This window comes from Agelaius phoeniceus, chromosome 9 (genome assembly GCF_051311805.1).
Source record: "Agelaius phoeniceus isolate bAgePho1 chromosome 9, bAgePho1.hap1, whole genome shotgun sequence".
Lineage (NCBI taxonomy): Eukaryota > Metazoa > Chordata > Aves > Passeriformes > Icteridae > Agelaius > Agelaius phoeniceus.
This window is the reverse complement of record NC_135273.1, coordinates 34,615,251-34,639,045: the sequence shown is the minus strand read 5'-3', so window position 1 is coordinate 34,639,045 and position 23,795 is coordinate 34,615,251. Positions and strand designations below refer to the sequence as shown.

At 44.7% G+C, this 23,795-nt stretch overlaps 2 protein-coding genes across 6 annotated transcripts; one reads left to right on the top strand and one right to left on the bottom strand.

The window, feature by feature from the left end:
• Nucleotides 1-1,167: 1,167 nt before the first annotated feature.
• Nucleotides 1,168-14,829, bottom strand: PBLD (phenazine biosynthesis like protein domain containing). Its single transcript, XM_054637583.2, has 9 exons — nucleotides 14,256-14,829; nucleotides 12,132-12,231; nucleotides 10,386-10,484; nucleotides 9,755-9,864; nucleotides 9,580-9,609; nucleotides 8,963-9,051; nucleotides 7,719-7,891; nucleotides 6,845-6,907; nucleotides 1,168-1,936 (listed from the first exon to the last, which is right to left on the bottom strand). Exons 1-9 carry the CDS (start codon nucleotides 14,337-14,339, stop codon nucleotides 1,824-1,826), a joined length of 861 nt encoding a protein of 286 aa, XP_054493558.1. The 5' UTR covers nucleotides 14,340-14,829; the 3' UTR covers nucleotides 1,168-1,823.
• A 315-nt stretch (nucleotides 14,830-15,144) lies between these two features.
• HNRNPH3 (heterogeneous nuclear ribonucleoprotein H3) lies at nucleotides 15,145-21,089 on the top strand. 5 transcript variants are annotated; one of them, XM_054637308.2, is made up of 10 exons: nucleotides 15,145-15,282; nucleotides 16,266-16,401; nucleotides 16,932-17,070; nucleotides 17,612-17,799; nucleotides 18,204-18,290; nucleotides 18,611-18,726; nucleotides 19,917-20,052; nucleotides 20,255-20,335; nucleotides 20,419-20,505; nucleotides 20,786-21,089. In XM_054637308.2, exons 2-10 carry the CDS (start codon nucleotides 16,284-16,286, stop codon nucleotides 20,860-20,862), a joined length of 1,029 nt encoding a protein of 342 aa, XP_054493283.1. In that variant the 5' UTR covers nucleotides 15,145-15,282; nucleotides 16,266-16,283; the 3' UTR covers nucleotides 20,863-21,089. The 5 variants fall into 5 exon arrangements, with proteins under 5 accessions (XP_054493283.1, XP_054493285.1, XP_054493282.1 ...); XM_054637310.2 differs by having other exon boundaries at nucleotides 15,161-15,300; nucleotides 17,612-17,754; XM_054637307.2 differs by having other exon boundaries at nucleotides 15,161-15,300.
• Nucleotides 21,090-23,795: the final 2,706 nt, after the last annotated feature.

Here is a 23,795-nt window from a genome sequence, read left to right as displayed (position 1 = left end):
GAACATCCAGGGAACAACCCAGGGAACATCCAGGGAACAACCCGGGGAACAACCCCGGGAACATCCAGGGAACAACCCAGGGAACAACCCGGGGAACATCCTGGGGAACATCCCGGGGAACAACCCGGGGAACATCCAGGGAACAACCCGGGGAACAACCCAGGGAACAACCCGGGGAACATCCAGGGAACATCCAGGGAACATCCAGGGAACATCCTGGGGAACATCCCGGGGAACAACCCGGGGAACATCCAGGGAACAACCCAGGGAACATCCAGGGAACAACCCAGGGAACATCCCGGGGAACAACCTGGGGAACATCCAGGGAACAACCCGGGGAACAACCCAGGGAACAACCCGGGGAACATCCCGGGGAACAACCTGGGGAACATCCAGGGAACATCCCGGGGAACATCCCGGGGAACATCCTGGGGAACATCCAGGGAACATCCCGGGGAACATCCCGGGGAACAACCCGGGGAACAACCCGAGCTGTGGGACAGGAGGCCAGGGCCAAAGCTGCCACCACAGCTGTGACCTGCACCTGATCACAAGTCCATGTGTATAAATCATCCTGCAGCTCCAGCAAGTCCAGCAAGACTGAATGCAGGAGAAGAACGTGCATTTCCATTTGGAGATTCCTTTTGCTTGCCACCTAGTCCTGAGATGAGCAGTGCATTTAAATCTCATTCTTGCTATGTTCTTTGTAGCTTCAGGAGATAGAATTTTCTATTTAAACTAAGATTCTCACACTGCTACTTGTCCAGCTGCTTGGACTTAAGTAAGATGTAACTAGCAAGTTCTGATAAAATTCAAAATAAAAGGAAAAATGGGAACTTGGCACAACTAAGTTCCTGATGATTTATAACAGGATGACATCCAACTGTTCCCATAGTATCAGAGTGCCTTCTGAATTCAAAACACATCACCCTGAAATATTGCAAAGAACTAAAGCAAAGCTTAAGACAGAGGTGACTTGAAAGAGAAAACAGTTTTAGCTAGAGTCATTGGAAGTTCCATATTCCTAATAATTCCAGTGAAAGACTACATCATGGTGACAAAATCTGAAGCAGTAGACTTCATGAAGATTACAGAAGAAACTTTCAGTTTAGGAGAAAATCTTCAGGTTTTGAAAAATAATTGACATTACTGTAACCAATAAAGTTTCCCCTCAGATTTTAATCAGCTTTAGGTGCATCACAAGGTCAATCTGTTAAATCTACTAAACCTTTAATTAAAGTATTGACTAAGCAGCAGTGCTATGATCAAAGGCAATACCATTTTACTTCAAAAAATACTGTTCATAAAAGAGAACCACAAGGCACGTTTCTAAACCATTTCTATTTTTTCATATTTTAATTCAAGTAAGTCAGTGAACATGGCTGCCATTTTAATATATAGCCAAGAAAATACACTTTTTTTAAAAAATTAATTCAGATTTCATGAAAAATTATCTACATGGGAAAAGTTTGATTATCAAACAGATGCTTACAGTTTAATCCAAGAAGCAGTAAGGGATTTCAACATAGAATTTGGAAATAAAGAGAAGAATCATTTAAAGGCAGAAAAACAAGATAGCTGTACTCAAACATTTTCATTGGTCAGGGCACACAGGAAGTGGCAAGATGGAAGTGAAGAATACCAAGGATCTTGAAGATCAGAAGTGAATACTTTCAAGCAATTTTTAAAAATGGCCAATGAGTAATAAAAGATTTTGAGAACAGCAGTAATTCACTGCCTAGAGCTAAGATAAAATCAGCATAATCAGAGTAACATAAAGATTAGTGATTAGTGAGAGCAGAGGGAGACTGGTGGCAGTTCTTTCAGAAAGTCAGGTTTCCTTTTAACACCACAGCCGTTTGCCCTGCAATGTCCACTCTGCCGTCACCGCGCACAGAAATCTTCAGCTCTCCTCCACGGCGGGAGCACTGAAACGCTAAAGAGAAACAAGAACCCAGAGTTAAAAAACTCCTGTGTGTCACAAATGCTTTAGAAATCCATGAAAACTCAGGGAAAGGAGGCTTCTGGCTCAGAAAGCAAGCAGCACCAGGGCAAACAGTGCAGCAGGGACACCCTGGATGAATTGCCTTCATGGATGAAGGTCAGCTGAGGCTGTGTATTTCCAACCAGACCTTGCCTATTGAGCCTGACAAAACTGCTACTTCACACAAGCAGTGAGGGGCAGTTGGCTTTGTTGTAGCAAATTTAGTTTCTTCCATGTAGCTAAGAAGTTTTGAATTCTCCCTTCATGGGATACAGTTTTTGGAGGGAAGAAGGAAGAACACCAAGCGTTATCTGCATGAGAAGGAATTGCCATTTCACTGGCACTGAACACCAAAAGCTGACACTGCATTCAAAGAATGTGCCTGGCTAAAGGGTAATAAGCTCACAAAGGCAGTGGGAGAAGTCTACAAAGAAACATAGACAGCTTCAGCTGTCAGAAACTGACACCAAATTCTTATACAGGATGCAACAGATATTGATTTCTAGAATCTTGAAGATATCATTTAATACAACTGGGTAAACCTGAAGTAGACACAGCCTTCTGCTTCCATTTGCTCAGAGAATTCAGCTTCTGTCTGGACTGTTGAGCCATACACAGGTGGGATGATGTTCACCCAGCATGTGGAGTCTCTAACTCGTTTCAGCAGTCTCATTTTAGTTGCATGACTTGAAAAGGGTCTGGTTCAGATGGCATTTAGGAAAGTTTTAAGCAGTGCTGCTTTTGTGAAAGGCTCTAAATAGATCAAAAGGCAATCATGTTCAGTCTCCTCACTCAATGAACTTCCAACTGCTCCAGAAGTTGTCCAAAGCTAAGGGGCACGTTTTTCCTCTCAAACCCACAATTTATAAATCGGGTAGAGATTGTATTCAGATCCCAAAAGAGCACAGGCTCTCTGATGCCATACATGCTGTATGCTTTGAAACTATTTCTCAGGCACTGCTGCTAAGAAAGCTCTGCTTTGATCAGATTAGATTCTCAGACAAAGCAAGCACTCTGAAAGAGTGGAAACAGGAGCTATTTAGAGATTGAGATTGATACTTTCTGTTCTTTTCCATTTATAGAACCATGAGTTGTTTTTAACTTGTCAGAACACCACCTGTGAATGGAGTATTGCTTCAAGTAGTAATTGAAATGAATATTTTAGACTCTTAAAAGACCCAGGTCAGCTAAAATTGATCAATTATTATTGCCAGGTGTGGAGACACACTAAGGTCTTCCACAATAGCGGACTGAAATAAAAGAGATTGTTTCAATTCTTCAAAGGTTGGTTTGGTTTTTTCTTCTTGACATGTCCAAACTCTTTAGCTCTTTCATGTCAGGATTGCTGAGATTGTTTTGATATTGGTCCATTTTATTTTACTTTTCTTTTTTGGAAGAAACTTCTGAAGTAGAAGAAAAACAAAAAATAACACACAAAGGAAATTTTTAGACAAGCTTATATGAAAATAATACTTGATTTATTCCTTCTCTCACACAAAACACTGGTATTTCATGCCATGTCCTAGAGCAAACAGGCCTGCATGGAACATTTCAGTACCCAGAGCATTTCATTTAACAGCAGTGCCTCTGGAGCCTTCAGGCATCTCTGAAGTGCACTCACCTTTCAGATCATAAAGCTGTTGTACACTCATATTCCACGCCTGTGTTTACCAGGATACTTCACACCATACATAGATTTTATACATATCTGCCATGAAAACAAGTATGTACAAGTGTACAAACAATATCTACCAGCTGACCTCACAGTGCCCTGGGCTCCTCTGTGGTTAACCTGACACACAGGAAAGTTTGGGAGCAGCCACAAGGCCGGTGATACCACAGTATCACACCCCCTGCACTCACACAGCAGCTGGGGGCCTTGTACAAACATTATCCTCTTCTTCTGGAGCTTCCTACCAGCCTAGATGGAGCTCAATGACCCCTGCTTAACCAATTAAAGAAATAATGGATTTTCTTCATAATGTCATAGAATGACATCAGCGCAAAATATTCGTGATTTCTTAAGTATTATTACACTCCTGTAATAATACTTAAGAAATCAAAAAATTAAAATTATCAATCAAAATAAAATTAAAATAATCAATAAAAATATTAAAATTAAAATAATCAATCAAAATATTAGTGATTTCTTAAGTATTATTACACTCTTGTAGTAATACTTAAGAAATCACTAATATTTTGTTTGAATTTCTAAACCCCATAGTGGAATGCTGAAAGAAGCGTTTGTTCCTTAACCCAAGCAAAGATCTCCAAGACTTTTTTTTATCCTAAGAAAAAAAGTGGGCAAATCTGGTGATTGATGGAGGGAAACACCTCTCCTTTGAAGAAATGTAACACTTGTGCACAAATCTGATGTTGTCAATCCATGTGTTGAGATGACTTGTAAAAGATTAAAACTGCAATGAAAACTCTTGACTTCATGAGAATTCAAATTAGCAAAATCCCTAATACACGTAGATTCATTGTACCTTAACAAAGCAAATTCTTCTGTCTTTTTATGTGTTTTGTTGGTGGTGGTAATGTTGGTAACGTTGGTAAAGCCCCCCAAAAAACAACCCTTAAATGCTATAAACCTGTTCTGTAACAGAAGGAATCAGAGAAGGTAAAGGCAGCGACAACAAACAAATTTCCCCACAAATAAATACAATTGTCCCAAGTAAACTGGTATAGCAAGATTCCCCTAGGTTAAACTGAGATAAAAACTGTCCTGGGTAAGGCCTTGTCATCACAATAATTTGGGAAGTCCTCTCTAATTTCCTCATGCAGGTTTATAAATGTTACCCTAGAGATATGGCAGCAGTGTGAAGGGCTGGATACACAGACAGGTGTTCTACACTGCATTCACTAGCAACTGAGGAAGTCCATACATCTGAGAGATTATAACTTGTATACATTGCAGAGACTCCTCAAATGCAAGAAAGGCAAGGACTGGTACAAAACCCTGATTGTACAAACAGCTTAAATTCAAGGACATGGACCCACTTCAAGAAAAGGTCATTAAGTATTTCACCTTGTAAAAGTACTGGAAAATTCTCTTTGTAGTTAGCGGGAGTGGTTGTTGTTTGAGAATTTAGTCTAAAAAAGTCAGAAGAGAACCCAAACACAGGAAATTAAGTCTGATGCTTCAGCAGAGCTGCAGCTGACCTCCTCCTAAAGGCCTCAATAGCCAGAGAGATCTGACAATAGATTTCATGTTCCACATTTTATATTACTTTATGTGTAATCTACTTGGGAGCTAACAGATGCTTCGTTCTACGGAAGAAAATCTTCCTTTATTTTTGCAATAAAAAGTATCAGATATTGCAGGAGACACCACAGAGATTTCTAAAAAGTGCAAAGATGCTCTTATTTATTAATACTTTCTGATATGGAATGTCCTTGAATGCCAGCTATCTTTTCCAAATAATCTCATTAGTAGTAGAATCTGCCCAATACTACCTGATACCTCTCAGGCAGGCACATGACCCCTGTAAGGAAAAGTTATTTCTCATAAACATGCATCAAATTAACTTATCCTATTTAAAACAGTTCTGTATGATTTCTAACACAGAAGAAGTTTGAGGACATATATGCATGAAATATGAATGGAAAAGAAAACCCAAACAACACAAACCTATCTTGTGGACAGATAGGACTTTCTTGTGCTGATTACAGTATCAATTGCCCTGGCTGCTTGAGCTGGTTTCTCTAAAAGCAGAACAGGGACAGTACATACAAAATACATGAAAATGCAAAACAGGTAGAAAGTGTCAATTGTAAGTACAGACAGAATTCCAGCCTTTTGAGTACTTAAAGAAACAGTGTCTATAGATGCTATGGGGAGTTTCAGTCCCACATTGACATCCAAAAATGTCAAAATCTTCTGAGAAACAGCCAGTCCATAGGGACACATTACCAAAGACAGTTTTTCATCTTCAGAAAACATGCTGAGATTCCCCCCCAACTCCCCCCAGCATTACTTAAACTATCACAGATATTGAGTGGTGTAAATGCAAATACAAGATCTTTGGGACAGAACATGACATCTTTCCTTTGATCCATGATGGAGAAGGTCCAGTTCATGGTGGAGCCTTTATAGACTTACCATCCTCAAGAAACTCCATTCTGAGATTGATTTGACCCAATACAGAAAGGCTTATATTCAGGCTAGCTGTTTGTTTGGAAAAGTGTTTACTTTTATGGACAAAGAACTTCATTAGATCAAGTATCCAATCTCTGCTCTAAACTAAATATGGCCAAAGGTTTGTGTGCAGAATTGCCCCCTGTCCCTTCTTGGGGAACCAGGTAGGGGATGAGAGTATTTTGTGCTGCTTCTCTTGTTCCTCTGTTCTCTGGCAAAGCAGCAGAAACAGGAGAAGCAAGGAGTCACCCAACACTCCTCACACAGCACTGGCACATGTTAACAGCTTCTCTTGGTTTCTTTCCACCATGTTCTAAGGTTTCTTGCTTAGTAACAAAGATGTGACCTAATAAGCATATCACATTGATTGAACCAAGCACACAAACATCCCCTGAGCTTCCCCAAGCTTCAGGGATGATGAAAGGTCATGAGAACTAAAATCCCAAAGCCAAGATCAAAAACTGACAGCAGAGACTTATGATCCAGAAACCAACACTTCAAACCCCTGGGCATGATGTGTCATGGTGGTGGATAGGAAAGAAAGCAATTTCTAAAAGATTACCTCACACACAAAATATTACTTAATATTCTATTCATCTTGAGGAAATGGATAGGGAGTTATTGCTACAGTTTGGATTGCAGTAGTAATACAACCTTTTATTTTCTAGTGAGTAGATTTACACAAATGGACAGCTTTGCAATAAAACAGTTTCTCTTACCAAGCATTTCTTTCTTCCCCAGCTGCTCTGACCAGTAGCTGCTTAAAACAGCATGAGCAGATCCTTAAAAGAAATTGGGAAACAAAGTACAGAATTAAATTATAATCACTACTTTACAGAGTAAGCATAGCCAAAATGTAAATATCATAAATCAAGTGCCATGTGTGTTTAGGGCAAAAAAAACCCTAAGTTCTGTCTGCTGTGCAGACTCATAACTTCCATTTATGGTAAAGCAGGATTACTGGCACATCCTCTAGCTTCAAAGCAAGTCTTGCTAGGTGAGGGCATCATCATCAGCTACAATGCTCAGCTGACTAATGATGAAATGGTACCTAAGCAAAGAACACCACCCTGCAGCAATCCAAGGCACTGAGTGCATGCCAGAGAACAGGCAGGAACACGCCCTGCTGCCCTAACACGCAGCCAGCTGAGCTCCCACAGGCCTGACAGCAGCAGCAGGGTCATGAACCAGGGAAGATCTCAGCTGAAATGCACTGCAAAAGAACCCAAACAAAAATCCAAAGCACCACAAAAAAAAGAACACCAACATAAGAGGAGATAAATTTCCACTGCAACACTCATCCAGTAATGAACAAGACTCTCACTTTTATCTAATTGTAATACTTGAGGGAAAAGATCTGAAAAACACACAAGAATATCTGGCCTAATGACAGTAAGAAGCTGATTTGATTTCTTCTGAATGAGTTTGCCTCAGCCATAAAAGTTTCTAGTTTAATGACCACTCCTGCTATCCATATACACCAGTAATTTATAAGAGACTCCAAAGTACAAAAACAGATTAATGAATCTGAATAAGAACCTTTTAATTCAACTGAAACAAAAAGTATGAGCTGCTTATAATACAAACACATACCTGTAACAGGGTCTTCCAGAACTCCAACCCAAGGTGCAAAATATCTGGAGTAAAAATCATGGCCTTTTCCACTGGAATTTCCCTTAACAGTGAGTATGAGTCCTTTCAATTTTCCTGTCTTTTCAGCTGACAAAAAGTGTTGGGCATTCACTTTCAAGTTTTCCAACACAGACCTTGAATATAATTTTGAAAATTTAATAGCCCATAATTCATTTTACATGAATATAAGTACTGAAAAGAAAAAAATAAAGCTACAGAATCATCTTCTCTACAATTCAAAACCAGCCCTAAAATATTAGAGGAGACTAGATCCCTAGCATTGTCCTCACAATGGTACTTGACAGAAAAATCACCTGGAACCTCATGCACTCTGAATGAGCAGAGAAAAAACATCAAGCCATCCTATTTATCTCTGAAAACAGAACATCCTGAAATATTAGCCACCAAAAAAAAAAAAAATTCACCCTGTATCAACATTTTAATCATTGAAAGAATCATTGCCTCACTATGGAATGTACCAAGTGCTCCACCTCCTTTCAGAGCAAGCAAATAACACACATCATTCTAAAGCAGTCTGTAACTGCCTGATACCTCCCTACAAAACAGTCTGAAAGAGTGAAATTATAAATACTCAGCTGAGAATATTTCTTTTCCCCTAGTACCCCAGACTTTAACCATTAGTCAGGCCAAACTTCAAGTTTGTAATAAGAGTAATTTGGCCTGATTAAAGAAGTTATGTTTCAGCAGTATTTACCTAAATCATACTTGAATTAACAATGAAATTCAGATGAGATTAACAAATGCTTTGGAATAATTTGAATTGGAATTTTCTCTCTAAAGCTACTCATGGTGCTGTTAAGCATGTGTAAGCAGATTACAGACCCAGGCAAGTAAGAATCCCTGGCATTCTGCCAACGTGCCCTGAGCTGAAGCAGGACTCCCAACTTCCCACCAGGTCCCTGGATCATCTTTACACTCAGATGGATGGGAAAAATACACCATCATTAAAACTGCTTCCTACACCTCCTTCTCTTGAAGAGAGATTTCAGAATGATCTTCCTCAGCTTTGCAGCTCCAATAAGCTCATGTTAAAAGATCAAATAACCACTTGACACAGAAATTTAAATCAGAGGTTTCTAATCTCCACCTGATTTAAAACAAGACAAAAGAGCCTGGTATGTAAGGAATAAAGAGGCCAGCTCCATGTCTGCATTCTTGATTAAAGCAATTAGAGTGCAATATACCTGTCATAAGTGTCACTGAGGCGGACCAGGAGCTTCTTTGTGTCGGGAGAGTAACGGATGTCTTGGACAACCATGTCACCAACAGCTGCCTGGTGGAAATGCAGAGACAGGAGAAACCATCATCATGTGAACATAAAATATTATTCCCTTAGCATTTCTGTAGAGCACCTTCCCTGCTGGAAGAGGGCTTATGCAAGCTCTTCCATGCAACCCTCAAGCACGTGCAAGCAAGAAAAGCAAATGCACCAAGTGTTTGAATGGATATGGGGGAGTTACAAGCCCCATGTATGTCAGTTTGGGAAGAAATCCAGGACCTAGAGGAGGGCAAGGACACAGACTGCCCTCTTATGCACACAAAAGGCTGAAAATGCCATTGAAATAAATATTGACACTTTGGTCGATGGAAATGGGAGACACAGGTTCAGCTGCAGCACTTTGGAGAATTCCACTCCCTGACCCACTGACTCATTACTGAGAGCTTTGAAGTTTGGTGTTTCCAGTTCAGCAGTACATTGAGCAGTGCCTTGTCACCATTTTTTAGCCATTTTAATACATAAAAAAATAAGCAAAGCTATTATCAACGTTTTTCTAAGACAACTGATGGATTCTTCCTTTACCTTTATTAATTCTTCTACTTCCTTAAGTTCCTGAAGGAAAAAAAAAACACATGCACTGTAAAAATGTAATTTATATGTATGTATCTATGCAACTACAAACAGACACATATACTGAGATACACATACAAACACACACTTTCCTTGAAAGCCTATTGTGAATAAAATTTTGACTAACCTGGGGGTAGGCTGTGTAAAGTGGCAAGTCCAGGACAATATGATCTTTCACTTGTCTGGCCTTTAATTCCCCACTCAGTGTCACAAACGTGAGAACTGAGTTTGTATTTTCTAGAGAGAGAGAACATTGCAACATTATCAAACATTAGAATTTTAATCCAAATTATCATAGCCCTGGAAGTAGCTCAGTATATTCAGAAAAAGTTAGTTATGCAGCTCAAATATACAGCAACACTGTATTCTGGGCAAAATTCCCAACTAACTCAATAAATCTGCTGAGGCTAATAAACACAGCAATTGTCAGGGAATCATTCCTGCATTTGCCTAGAATGAATGGGAATGCCCTTTTAACAGAAAGAGCAATATTCCCTATTCATCAAATCCTGCTCTACCTCTCCCAGATGACATTTGCATATTTAGCACTTTTCCTACACCAGAGTAATAGCAGGGCATGGGAATCAGAGGGCAGGCATCAGACTACAGCCTTGTAACTACAGGCAATACCCAGGGTATCTCCAGTTGTGTTCTACAGATGTTCTGAATGTTTAATTGCCTTGGTCTTAAAAAACAAAGATGTTAATTAGAAGTAAATGTTCTAAAAAGCTATAATAACACATAAGTTGTAAACCTACTTTGTACGTGAAATAACACAGCAGCTGATGCAAGAGTAGCATGACCACAGAGAGGAACTTCACTGGCTGGGGTGAACCATCTGAGCCCAAAGCAGGAACCTTGGAAAAATAAAGTTTAATAAGTGGAAGAAGTCTATATCTTAATTTTACCTCAATATATATATAGAGTGATGACGTTTCAGTTAATCAAAATGCATGTTACAATCAGTTTTGGTCCTAAACACACTTCTAGGCACCCATTTGACACTGATTTTTCAGAATAGCTATCCCTTTTGAATCAGGTCAACAACCTCTGCATGCTGCACAGATTTTCCTTTGTCCTGAACAGGTCTCATTTAGAGGACAAAGCCTCCATGTCCTTATGTGTATTATGAAATCCTCCAGAGGCAGTCATGATCTGTATCACCTGCAGGCCAGGTTACTGTGCAGAGGCCATGGATGGTTGTGTTGGTATAACACTGCCTGTACTGGAGTTAGCTCACTTATGAATTGTTTTGCTTAAACCACCAGTTAACTCTGGTAAAAGCCCCTAATGTCTACTAACCCTTCATTTCACTAGAAATCATATTCCTATTTGCTGTTTAAAAAATTTGTAATACACATGTATGATACTTGGTTTCCTGCAACTTTTGCACGTGCACTTCAAGTGAATAATTACCATACAAACACAACAAGAAGTGAAAAAGAAAATGAATTTTTTTTAATCCAAACCAGTCTTGTCACTGCTCCTCTGGAAAGTTTAATACATCAAAGTCAGTCCCCTGTAATAAACACAAAGAGAAGCCAAACAAAGCCAGTGGTGGAAGGTGATGTCCCCAGCAGTGAAGTGCTGTGGGGGCCAGCCCAGCCCAGCCGGGAGCCTGCTGCTGTGCCTGGAGCAGGACATGGAGGGTTCATGCACGTGCCTGAGGGGAGACAAACATGGCCCAGAACGGCTGCCTGGACACTCCAGACACAGCCACACCTGGACTGACAGGACATGGGGCACTCCCAGAAAGTCACATGTCCCTAAAGTAATAGAGTTGACTGGTTTGGTTTTTTCTTTAATTAACATTAAATTAATATTGATGGTGAAGGCCTGCAGAAACACGTGCTGTGTCCAGCAGCCCTCCCTACACGGATTCATGTTCCAGAAGCAGATGATAAATGACATTCTGATGCTCCTGGCTCACTCCCACCAGCCCTCAGCACACACAGTCTCAGGTGTAGCTGAGTGACCAAATGCTTTGAAAGACCTGTGCACCCTGGGCAGCTGTGTGGATCTGCCTGAGGCCACAAACAGCCCATTAGTGCCAAAAGCTCTATAATGACAAAGAAGCTGCCATTTTGTGTGCTGGTAGAGATGGGTGATTGAAAATAAGCATGTTAAACATATTGGCAAAATGCTAACATGAAAAATGAAAAGTACTGTAACTTCCTGCTCCAAGCAATTAGTCTAACCCTAAAGTAAATTCCAATTATTAACAGTAGCAAGCAATTGTAGTTACTATTATTGTTAATATTTTTAATTACAGAGACTGTACAAAATCCTACTCCCTGAACAATCCATCAAACAACAAAGCTGACAAACATGACTCCTTAACCTGGAATCTAAGTCCAGACTAGGGGATGAGCCTTGGCTCAGGCCACCACACAACTGCCAAGTGAGCAGATTCAGCAAACTGATTCAGCTGAAAATTAATCCATAGATGAGTCTGAATGAATTCTGTATTTGTCTGATGTTTTCTTGTAAGCAGAACCACTAACTTTTGGTAAAGTCATCTCCAGGTTTCAGTTTTCTGATGAAAGCTGTTTCTGAAAGGTTCATTTCTGCTGCAATTTTTTGGTGCAAATCTTCATCCAGGTCCTAGGGATGACACAACAAATCCAGTCAAGCAAAGGCCAAAAAATACAGAATCAAACTTTCTGTCAAATACAGACACTTAATTTTCTATTATAATAAAACATGGATTCAGTTTTAATTCACAATAATCTCTGAGAGTAAAAAAAACTTGAAGTGGGACAATCCAGTCCCTTGGTAGGAGTTGAGAAGAGACAAATTGGAAGAAAAAGAAAACAAGAAGAAACAGCTGGAGCTCACAAAGTGCCTGTGATTTAAGCCAGTGGACATTGATCCCAAGATACCCAAGCCCAGGGATTGTATAACATTCTCCTTGGCCCATGTTCCACTGCTCTTTCCCCATGGTTATGCTGACTGGCCAGGTTTGAGAATCTAACCTTTAAAATACTGAAACTCAAGTGAAACAAAGTACTGAAGGGACCTGGTCAGGTTCAGCCTCTGAGATAAAAATGTGCCCTTTAAACTTGAATTACTTCCTTCAATAACTAACCCTTTTCAGCCAAAATCCCATACTGCAGCTACAAACCAAGAACTGATTAGTCCACTAGAGCTGCACTTGCACACTGAATTCTGTACAGTTCAACATCATTCTCACATTCTACAGCACAGTTACACTCCCTTTATCCCAGGAAGAGTTCTGTCAGTTACTGCAAAGATCCTAGACCGGGACAAAGACCAGTAAAAATGTTATTAGAATAACTTCTTTTTTAATGACATGGAACTTTATTGAAACACTGCCATCCTGTGGCACCTCTGGAACACAGAGAGGACTGGTTTTGCCATTGCATTTCTCCTGATTTTTTCTGTAAAGCATCTGCTGAGACTCTGGAGGGAGCAGAGAACACTTGTTTTGCATGGCTGCATCACCACTTCCTTCAATCTTAGAATAAAATGCTGAATTAGGATCTCGGCTTTAGCTTCACACTAAAGCCTTTACTTCCAGGAACTGGAGAAAAATTTAAACATCTGCATCCCAAAGTCATGCAAGTAAGGTAGCTTCATGATATCTTGATGTAACAAAGTAATCATGATATCTTGATGTGACAAAGTAAAATTAATATAAAAAATGAAATTAGAACCTCATAATTTTAATACAGAGATAATTTTGAGAGTATTTAGATTTTATGGAGCCAAAAATATGTCTGAAGAGAGATGTTCCCAGTCACATCTTTGGCTGACCAGGTAAGTAGGCAATGCTAGATGAGATTTAGACAGACTTAGTAACTCTAGAAAGGATTCATGTTGGCATTTCGAGCTGTTGCCACTGGCTACTCTACATATATTTTCAGATTTACAATTTTTATCAGGAGTTACTACCCAAACAATACAAGGCCTGTAAATTTCTGATCCATCTTAATAATTGTTTTTGTTAGAAATTGGTACCAATTAGCACCAACTGTGCACAACACCCTGATGAGGAGGATAACTACTGTCAACTGCACCAAAACTATCGTGCAACACTGAAGCAATAAAAACTGGTTGTTTAAACTTGGATAAAGCTGAACCCAATGCACTAATGGTGAAAGAGTCACATCGAGGTCTGTACCCGCTCTTTTTCTTTCCAGAGAAAGAGGAAAAATTCAAGAAAAATAGGGAGAAAACCCACACCAAAATCAAACCCCACAGTTTAATCCTTCTACTGAGCACTGATTTCGTTTTACAGCGTTACTTTTCAGAGCTCACTCTGAATCCTTCTTAATTCTTCAGAACTTTTAGTCTGAATTATTCTTGAAGAAATTAAGCATTTCTCTTAACTCAAAATAAATCCAGTTTGTTCCTTAAAAAAATATTTTTAACAGCCCACAAAAACTTCAAACGTTGTCTTGTATGACATCGTTTCGATGAAAAAAAAAAAAAGCAACTCCTTTGCTAATTTGTCTGTATTCTTGTGCCACAGCAAACAAGTCTGGAAAACAGAAGTTTCGAGTAAAGAAAGCAAAGTCTAATGCAGTGCTGAGTGCTCAGGCCAAGTACAGAACGGCAAATGTCATTGCAGCACCTCAAAAAACAGTTGGGGTTTTTTCACTTACATTTTCAAGCAGACAAACTGCCGCAGGATTTCCAGAAAACGGCCGGTTTGTAAATGCATCAACCGTAAAAATTGGAATCTGCATTGTCGTGTGCACCTGTTTAGCCGCAGGCTGCGCTCTGCCAGGTGCTCTCTAACCCGTTTTACCCAGACCAGCACAGCTCCAAGTTAAAGCTCTCCTGACGGCAGGCGGAGCCAGCGGCCTCATCCCGTCACTTCCTAGCGCCGACACGGATTGAGACTCCGTCCTACACCCCTGGCGCTCCGCACTGATTTATTATTCTTTTTTTAAATTAAACCACACATTTTAACTTCTCTTGTAGCCCCTGAACGCCTCAGCGCGCCCTTTCCCCACAGCGCCCGGCCCGGTGTGTCCCGCACTGAGGGAGGCGGGATCCTGCCCGGCTCGGCAGCTCTGCTGAGATCTGGGCAGCAGCCATGGCGTGTGCCCACAGCGGGCAGCCTTCCTCATCCTCACTGCCTCCCAAAGCCGCGCCGAGGGAGAGGGACACGCGGAGCGAGACACAAGCTCCAGAGCACGGCCGCATGGCCGCTCCAAGAGCATGGCCGCAGCCGCCGCCATCATTGCGGGCACGAGGCGAGGGCGGCGCCGTGAGGGGATGCCCGGGCACGCGCGCGCCCCGCCCCCACTCCTGGCCACGCGCGCTCCCGCTTGGCGCCAAAACGAGCGGCGGTGGCCGCGTGACCGAGGGAGGAGCGCGCACGCGCCCGGGCGACCCCTCAGTAGAGGAGGCGGCGAAAGGCAAAGGCGGAACGCCCCCTCCCCTACCCCGCATGCGCACGCGCTCCCTTCCACCACCCCCCGCTCTCCCCCCGCGAGTGGCGCGTGCGCGGGAGCCGCCCAGGCGGGTGTGAGGCGGCGCGCGGCGCGGGTATCGCGATAGTCGCGCGGCCCGGACGCTCCGCTGCCCGTGGGCGCTGCGTAGCTGTGGACCCGCCGGAAGGCTCGGCAGAGAGCGAGAGGCGCGTCCTGCCCGGCGCGAGCGGCTGCCAGGGCACGGCCAGGGGTGCGCGAAAGGCTCGCGGTGAGCGGAGAGGGCGAGCGGGCCGGGCGAGTGGCGGCGGGGCCCGCCCGGGGGGCTCGGCGGGCGGAGGGTCCCGCCGGCGGGGGCTCGGGGCCCGGCCGGGGCCGGGTCGGGCCCGGCGCGCGCCCGTGGGCGGGGGAGGGGGAGGCGGTGCGGAGCCTCGTTCCCGATCGCGGTCGCCATTTTGAGCGGTGGAGCCGAGGGCGGCGGCGGCAGCGGTCCCGGGAGAGCGACGGGTGGGGGCTTCTGCGGCGGTGAGGGGGTACGGGCCGGGCGGGCAGCGTAGCGCAGCACCGCACCTCCGAGGCTAGAGGTGGGCAGTGGGACGCGGCGGGAGTGGGCCGGGCGAGTGGCGGGTGCCCCGGGGAGGCGCGGTAAATGGCGGCGGGGAGCGGGCGGGGGTCAGGGCCGCGGTGTCGGGAGGACGGCGGGAGGCGGGATCGCGACGGCTCCGCGCCTGCCGAGGCGGCGATGGCGGCTCCCTTTGTGGGACGGCGGCGGTGCCCCCCCGCGCGCGCCCCAGGCACGCACACGCCCCCGCCGCCCCCGGCTGAGGGCAGACAAAGAAAGGCCTTGTGCTTCCAGCCCCTTCCTCAACTGTTGCGCTTCAAGGGAAAAAACAGCCCAAAAAACCACAGCGCACGAAGCTTTACGGAGCGGATGTGCAGCGTGCTCGGAGTAAATGCCGAGCTTTATGTGCCGTGCTGCCCACGTGTGCCCGCCGGCCGCGCGGTGCTCCCAGCACAGCAGCCCCGGGGGCGGGGGTCAGTCCCCGCCGTGGCGGGCTGAGATCCCGCTGGCGGGTGCTTGGATGCCCGGTTTCAAATCCGGAACAGAAATAAAGCTCATGATCCATCATGTTTTCAAAATAAAATCTTAACAGTTTTCTTTTAAGGGCTGGACTTAAGCACGGGCGGAAACTCAGGGGGTTTTTATTTCTGTTTTGTTGGACTTTTTTTTTTTAGGATTTAAATAAATAAAAGATGGACTGGAGTGGAAAACACAATGGGCCCAATGATACAACCAATGACGGAACAGTGGTACGACTCCGAGGCCTCCCATTTGGTTGCAGTAAAGAAGAGATTGTTCAGTTTTTCCAAGGTACCTCCAGTATAGTCGAAGTGTAGTGGGTTTCTTTAGAGTTTTTTGTATGTTGTACACAGCGTTTTGGACATGTTTAATAGCTTTTAATGGGGTGGATGGGGAGGGATTGTGTTGAATCAGTTTATCTTAATTAAGATATATGCCCTGTAAACAAAGCACAGATAACCGTAGATATAGTAGAACACAAAATGTACCTGATTTTGTCGAGGTGGGAAACATACCTTGCACAGGGGGGTAACCTGAATGTTAGCATTTGGATCAGTTAAATTGCTTGATTGGTAGCTATATTTTCTTCGTGTAATTTAGGTGGTTGCATTTTTGTATAGTCTAAACAGAAAAGTACGGCTAAATCCATAAATGTTTAATGCAAAGATCATGGGCTTGTATTGTTGGGTGATGGGGGAAACAAGGTGGTTTTCTTTTTCGTTGTTGTTGTTTAGATATGCTTTAAGTATTTGCTACAGATGGGAATGTTTCAGCCTTTAACACTGTTCCCCTTGACGGGGTTATTTGTCCTTGGGTTAAAGGGTTGGAAATCGTGCCAAATGGGATAACATTGACGCTGGACTACCAGGGGAGAAGCACAGGGGAGGCCTTCGTGCAGTTTGCTTCAAAGGAGATAGCAGAAAATGCTCTGGGGAAACACAAGGAAAGAATAGGGCACAGGTGGGGATGGAGAGTTTGGGATGGTGTTAAATCTTTCTTTTTTGGGGGTTGTGGGTCAGTAATGCTTTTGGGGGGTTGGGGACCATTGGGGAATTGGCTGTTTTTAAGAATTTTTATAACTGATCCTAAGTTAACTGGGGAATTACAGTAGATTTGGGGGGTGGGGGAGACAGTATTGCACTGGGTAGTTTGCTAAACTCAGAAAACTGTTTCAATCATGCTCGTGTAGGGTAATTTGTGATAAATGCTGCTATAGTCATTGTTTTTTCAACAGTATGTTTCTCATACTGGAAAGACATGTTTTAAGCTTAATTTGTACAGCTAGAATTTTCACATAGTAATTTTTGCCACTCTAAAGTGGGTTTTTTAAATACACTTAAGATTCTTACAGTTTTGAGGAGAAACTTAAGTTCTATGGTATTTCTAGTCACTGCTATTGGCTTGTACCTTTGGCTCTAGAAAATGTAGTATGGCCTTTTGTAAAATTCAGACTGCTTCTGCCTGTGTTCTTACTGGTGCCTTGAAAATCCTCTCTTACTAGATACATTGAAATCTTCAAAAGTAGTAAGAGCGAAATCAGAGGATTCTCTGACATGCCAAGAAGAATGATGGGACAACAGCGACCTGGACCATATGATAGACCATTAGGAGGAAGAGGGGGTTATTATGGAGCTGGGCGTGGAAGTATGTATGACAGAATGCGTCGAGGAGGTGGTGGATATGACGGTGGTATGTTCATCTAATGAACACAGGTTCTCTTGGCAGTTTCATGTTTCTGACATGCTTGTCAAGAAATAAGAAATGGCACTAGCTGTAATGCCCGTTAGGTTGGATGTATTTATCTGAAAAAAAACTTGTATCAAATCATGTGGCTGAGTATTTAAGATGAATGTTAATAATAAGGGAGCTATTTTCATTAGAATCAGATCTTTCCATTTGCATGTTTCAGTCTGTGTTACATAAAAAGAAATGTACTTTTGCACCATGTTCAGAAATCCAGGTTTGACAGTGTGCAGGGGCTGTTTGCAAAGTGCTGGCTGCCCAGAGCCTGCAGAATTGAGTGTTGTGTGTGCATTGCTGTGTGAACTGTGAGCAGTGGTGTAATGGCTCCTCTCCTTCTCTCCACTGCACAGGATATGGTGGCTTTGATGATTATGGTGGCTATAATAACTATGGCTACGGAAACGACGGCTATGACGACAGGATGAGGGATGGGAGAGGTAAAAGAAATTCATAGTTTGTCTGGAAAGGTTTCCCTGTTACTTGAGTTGCAAGACACAGTATTTCCAAGACAGAGATAACAGTTTCATTCTGCTGTTTGGTAAAGAAGGCTGTTAAAAAGGGGAGGGGATTGGGGAGTCTAAGGTAAATAGATTGCTTAGCAGGGCTTCTGGATAAGGTTTGGGCTGAAACATGGGAAGTGTAAACACCGTGCATTCACTGGTATATTTAAGTGCTTTCAGAAAAAGAGTAGTGATGACTTTTGGCTTTTCATGATCTTAGAGGTGTGTGGGTTTTTTTGGTTTGGGTTTTCCAATAGGCATGGGAGGCCATGGCTATGGAGCTGGAGATGCAGGGTCGGGGTTCCATGGTGGAGGTCATTTTGTTCACATGAGAGGGCTGCCTTTCCGAGCCACGGAAAACGATATTGCTAACGTAAGTACCACGGGGGAAAGGGCTTCTCATGCCAAACTGTCCCAGCCCAACTGGGGGAGCCTTCTCAAACCAGTCACTGCTGCATCTGCACAAAGTTAACCAGCTTTTCTAGAGCTACTGTCTGAGGTGGGATTACCAGAGAAGTCAGCAAAGCTATATTTAACATTAATCCCTGCACTCTCTGCTCCTTCGTTTCCATAAAAGATGGATTGCAGAGACAACACTTGCTGATATCAGTATCCTCATTTTAAGGTCTTTAGGATTTTTTTAAGCTTATCTGATTTGTCAGAATGACAGAAGGTGTGAAACTTAAATTGCTTAGTTTGCATATTTGTTTGTTAGCCTCTCTGAGACTTTATTTCAGGAGAGGCAGGGTGGGCAGGCTGTGTTGGTTTGGAGAGGACTGTATCCCTCTTTAAAGACATCAGGGTGGCAGGTAGAGGTGCATCTGCAGGATCTTGGGAATGCATTCTTGAGTCAGTGCAGATGTGGTGTTGTTGGGGAAAAGGTTTTCTTGGGATACAAGGCCTGGTTTAAACACAGCACATCTTTGGAGAGAGGCTGTCTTGCCAGTGGCACCTACGTATTACATATGCAGAGCTCCATTCTTCAACTTTTGCTTGTTTGCTTTTGTGGGTGGGTTGGTTTATTTAAATGGAGGTGTATTTTCTTGTGACAGTTTGATTGTTCCATTTAGGGTAAAGACTCTGTGACAGCGAGGGCCAAAAGTCAGGCTTAGATCTGGGGCAGTGAGGAAGAGCAGTGCTATTGACAGGCAACTTCTCTTGAATTCCATGAATGCATCCTTGCTTTGAGAAATCTGGAAGAGCAGAGCCAAATGGAAACCAACTGATGGTTTTCTTGCCCAGGATGCCATCACATTTAACTGTGCTGCTCAGAGCAGAGTGTGTGGGCAGGAGTTGTTTGTATCTGCATTCAAAGGAAGCTCCTCAGGCTCTGTAGCTGCAGCTCTCCAGGCTGTGTAGTAACAATGGGTTGTAAACGCAGGTTGACCTGATGCTGAATGTCCCACAACCACTAAGTACTACTTGAGAAGTGAGTAGTTACATCTGTGTGGTAGGATGACATTGAATTAAAGCAGTGCACCACTAACCATGCAAATGGAAAAAAAGTACCTGGCTTGAATTCTGCATTAACGTGATTGGTTTTTTAATTTGTTTTTTCCCTAGTTTTTCTCACCATTGAACCCTATAAGAGTTCACATTGACATTGGAGCAGATGGAAGAGCTACAGGAGAGGCAGATGTGGAGTTTGTAACACACGAGGATGCAGTGGCTGCCATGTCCAAGGATAAGAATCACATGCGTGAGTGTCGTGTTCCCTGGTGCTGCTCGGCCAGGCTCCAGCAGGGCTGGGAGCACCACATCCATCCTGAGGTTTTCCCAGTTTCCCATATTGCAAGCCTTGTTTGTGGCCTGCTGCCTGTGAGGGGGGTGAGGGTGTGCTTTGTACCTGTGCTTCTGGTCTGGAAAACAAAATACAAACTGAGGCTTTTTTGCTTCTTCAGAGCATCGGTATATTGAGCTGTTCCTGAATTCCACTGCTGGAGGTGGCTCTGGAATGGGAGGCTATGGCAGAGATGGAATGGGTACGCATCAATTGCACATTCAGCTGGTGCTGTGCCGAGTCTGATGAGTTCAGCCTTGTAACGTTGCACTTGTGGCTTTGCAGATCAAGGGTACGGCTCTGTTGGTAGAATGGGGATGGGCAGCAATTACAGCGGTGGATACGGAACCCCTGACGGCCTGGGTGGATACAGTGAGTACAAGTTCTCTGCCAGCTGGCCTGGGATGTGTGTGAATGGCTGTGGAGGGGGACAGGGCTGCTGCCTTTGGGCTGGCAGAAGGGAAAGAGGGGCAGTGGTTTTCTGGAGCTCAGTCTCTGGGGCCTTTGCACATTGTGCTGCAGACACTGGTTAAGAGCAGGAGTGCTGGAGCGTTGTTGGTGTTGTCACCTTCACCAGTTCTGTGTCACCCATCCCACTTTCTCTTCCTTTGAGGTATGTATGTATGTGTGACCTTGTGTCAATTGTTTGCAGGTCGTGGCAGTGGAAATAGTGGAGGATACTATGGGCAAGGCAGTATGGGTGGAGGAGGATGGCGTGGGATGTATTGAAGGATAGCCTTGCTTCTGCAGAACATCTTGGAAGAAACAGTCTCTGGTCTACTAGACTTTCTTACAAAATTTAATTTCTTTTGTATTTTAAGAACTTTATAATGACTGAAGGAATGTGTTTTCACAATATTATTTGGTAAGCAACAGATTGTGATGGGAAAATCTGTTTTCTGTAGGTTTTATTTGTTGCATACTCTGACTTTAAATAAATTTTTATATTCAAACCACTGATGTTGATACTTTTTATACTAGTTACTCCTAAGGATGTATTACATATTCCAGGCTACAGTCGGTTTAAAATGTTGTACTATGGTTCCATAAAGGTGGTTGTACTGTAACTCCTATGAACACTGATTCAGTTCTATGTACTCTTGGTCTAGTGAACAAATTGAAACATTCACTTGTTTAAGGGGAGAAGGGTAGATGAATAGGTTAGTTTCTTTGGTAATTCCTTTCCTAAACCCTTTTGGTAAGTTGTATGTAGTAACTCAGCACAGCAGAACGCTGTGCAGGCTCAGTCACTGTTCCAGCTTCCTCCTGCTGCCAGCGCCCCCTGGACATGCACAGCTGTGAAGGGGCAGCACCCCCTTTGTGCCTCCACAGCACCCAGAGCCACGTTGGTTTCCACCTTGCTGGAGTGTTCACACCTTGCCCTGCCAGCCTAACAAACACAGCACAGCTTGTAGCTAACACCACATAGGTCAAATACTGGTTCATTCGATGCTTCTTACTTCTGATCTTTATCACAAACATGCTTTTAGGAAGAGTGGGCGATTTGGAAGCTACTTCTTTTCTTTCTTGCATTTATTGTATTTAAACACGGTTCAGCATTTTTTTCACTGCAGAGAGCTGATTTGTCTGTATTAGTTCAAAGTTTGCAAAGCCATTCTACATAGGAGCTCATTGGAAGCCAAGATCTCTAAAATACCTGTAGGCCCAATACCTTCTCAGTAACACACAACCCAAACACGGTGATAAAACTTTTTGTGCATTTGTGACATGTAAGATATGTAAGAAACTTATTGTTTGAAGACACTTAACATACCTGATGTGTAATGGAAAAAGGTATTTATTCTTCTGAGCCAGTGTGATCTCCCAAATTAACTGCTTTGTCCTCAATGCCTCCCTTAAAATGTCAAATGTGATCTTGGGTATTGCAAGTCTGTCACCTGTTTTGCTAGTACTGTGTTATATCTGTAATAAATGTCTTCTTGTGGGAGAGAGGAGAATGGAGTTTATTTCACCAGAGAGGGTGTCTGGGTGTCAAAGGGAGTGGAAGAGCTGCAAAGGGGAACTGGCACAGGAACCTTCCAGCACTGGAGCAGCGTTGGCTAGGAAGGGGAGGGGAAATGAGTCCTTAACCGCTTGAACCATTGTAGCTCTGCAGAATTAGGGGGCTCTTGGTCTGTTGCCAGGGCAGCTGAGGTGTTTCCCAAGTGGCAGTAGTAGCACCAGAGTTAATTCAATTGCAGAAGTACCTTAGAGAGAGGTGGAGGAAAGGTGCACTCGCAGGAGCCCGTTAGCATGGGCACAGCCGAGAGCGAAATCCCGCGGCGCTGCAGCGCCTCCTCCCCTGGGAACAGCTGGGGCTCCATCTTGAGAGGAGGAGGAGCTGACACCTGCCCGGCCTGGGCTGTGCAGAGCGGCTGGGCTGTGCTTCGGGCAGGGTGAGCTCACTGCAGCCCGGCCTGGGCTGTGCTTTGGGCAGAGTGAGCTCACTGCAGCCCCGGGAACTGACACCTGCCCGGCCTGGGCTGTGCTTTGGGCAGAGTGAGCTCACTGCAGCCCCGGGAGCTGACACCTGCCCGGCCTGGCCTTTGCAGAAGGGCTGGGCTGTGCTTTGGGCAGGGTGAGCTCACTGCAGCCCCGGGAACTGACACCTGCCCGGCCTGGGCTGTGCTTTGGGCAGAGTGAGCTCACTGCAGCCCGGCCTGGGCTGTGCTTTGGGCAGAGTGAGCTCACTGCAGCCCGGCCTGGGCTGTGCTTTGGGCAGAGTGAGCTCACTGCAGCCCGGCCTGGGCTGTGCTTTGGGCAGGGTGAGCTCACTGCAGCCCCGGGAGCTGACACCTGCCCGGCTGGGCTGTGCTTTGGGCAGGGTGAGCTCACTGCAGCCCCGGGAACTGACACCGGCCCGGCCTGGGCTGTGCTTCGGGCAGGGTGAGCTCACTGCAGCCCCGGGAACTGACACCTGCCCGGCTGGGCTGTGCTTTGGGCAGGGTGAGCTCACTGCAGCCCCGGGAGCTGACACCTGCCCGGCCTGGGCTGTGCTTTGGGCAGGGTGAGCTCACTGCAGCCCGGCCTGGGCTGTGCTTTGGGCAGGGTGAGCTCACTGCAGCCCCGGGCAGCACAACTGCACCGTGCGGGACACGAGTCCCGTGTGCCCGTCCTGTCCCTGCCCCACAACGAGAGCAGCGCTCAGCGCCGACCCTCGGCTCCCAGCAGCAGCAGCACGGAACGGCAGAGGAGCCGCTCCCGGAGCCTGAGCAGAGCTGTGGCCGCTCCCAGGGGCCCGGGCGTTGCAGTCCCGGCTCCTGCCGGGCAGCGCCGGGCGCTCGGGGCTGCCGTAGCCCCCGGGCAGGCAGAGCACGCACGGGCACTGACCCTGCCGGAGCCCTGCACAGGGAGAGCACGGGGAGCAGGGGCTGACTCTGGGGCTGGCTATCGCCCCCAGAGCAGCACAGCAGAGGTGGCTTCATTTCCCAGAAGTAATAAAATGCTGCTCTGATCCTGTCTGACAGTTCCAGGTTCTTTGGGTACCCCACAGCTCTTCCTGTGCTCTTCTCTGTGTGAGAAGGATTTAGGATCAAAAGCAGGGTTTTACAGAAAGTCAGAAATGCAGCATCAGTCACAGCAGTGTCCAAAAAGCTTAAAACCAGGCCAGGTATGCAGTTTGATGCCAAGGAAACCATATGGAACAGCCAGCATCCATTTTG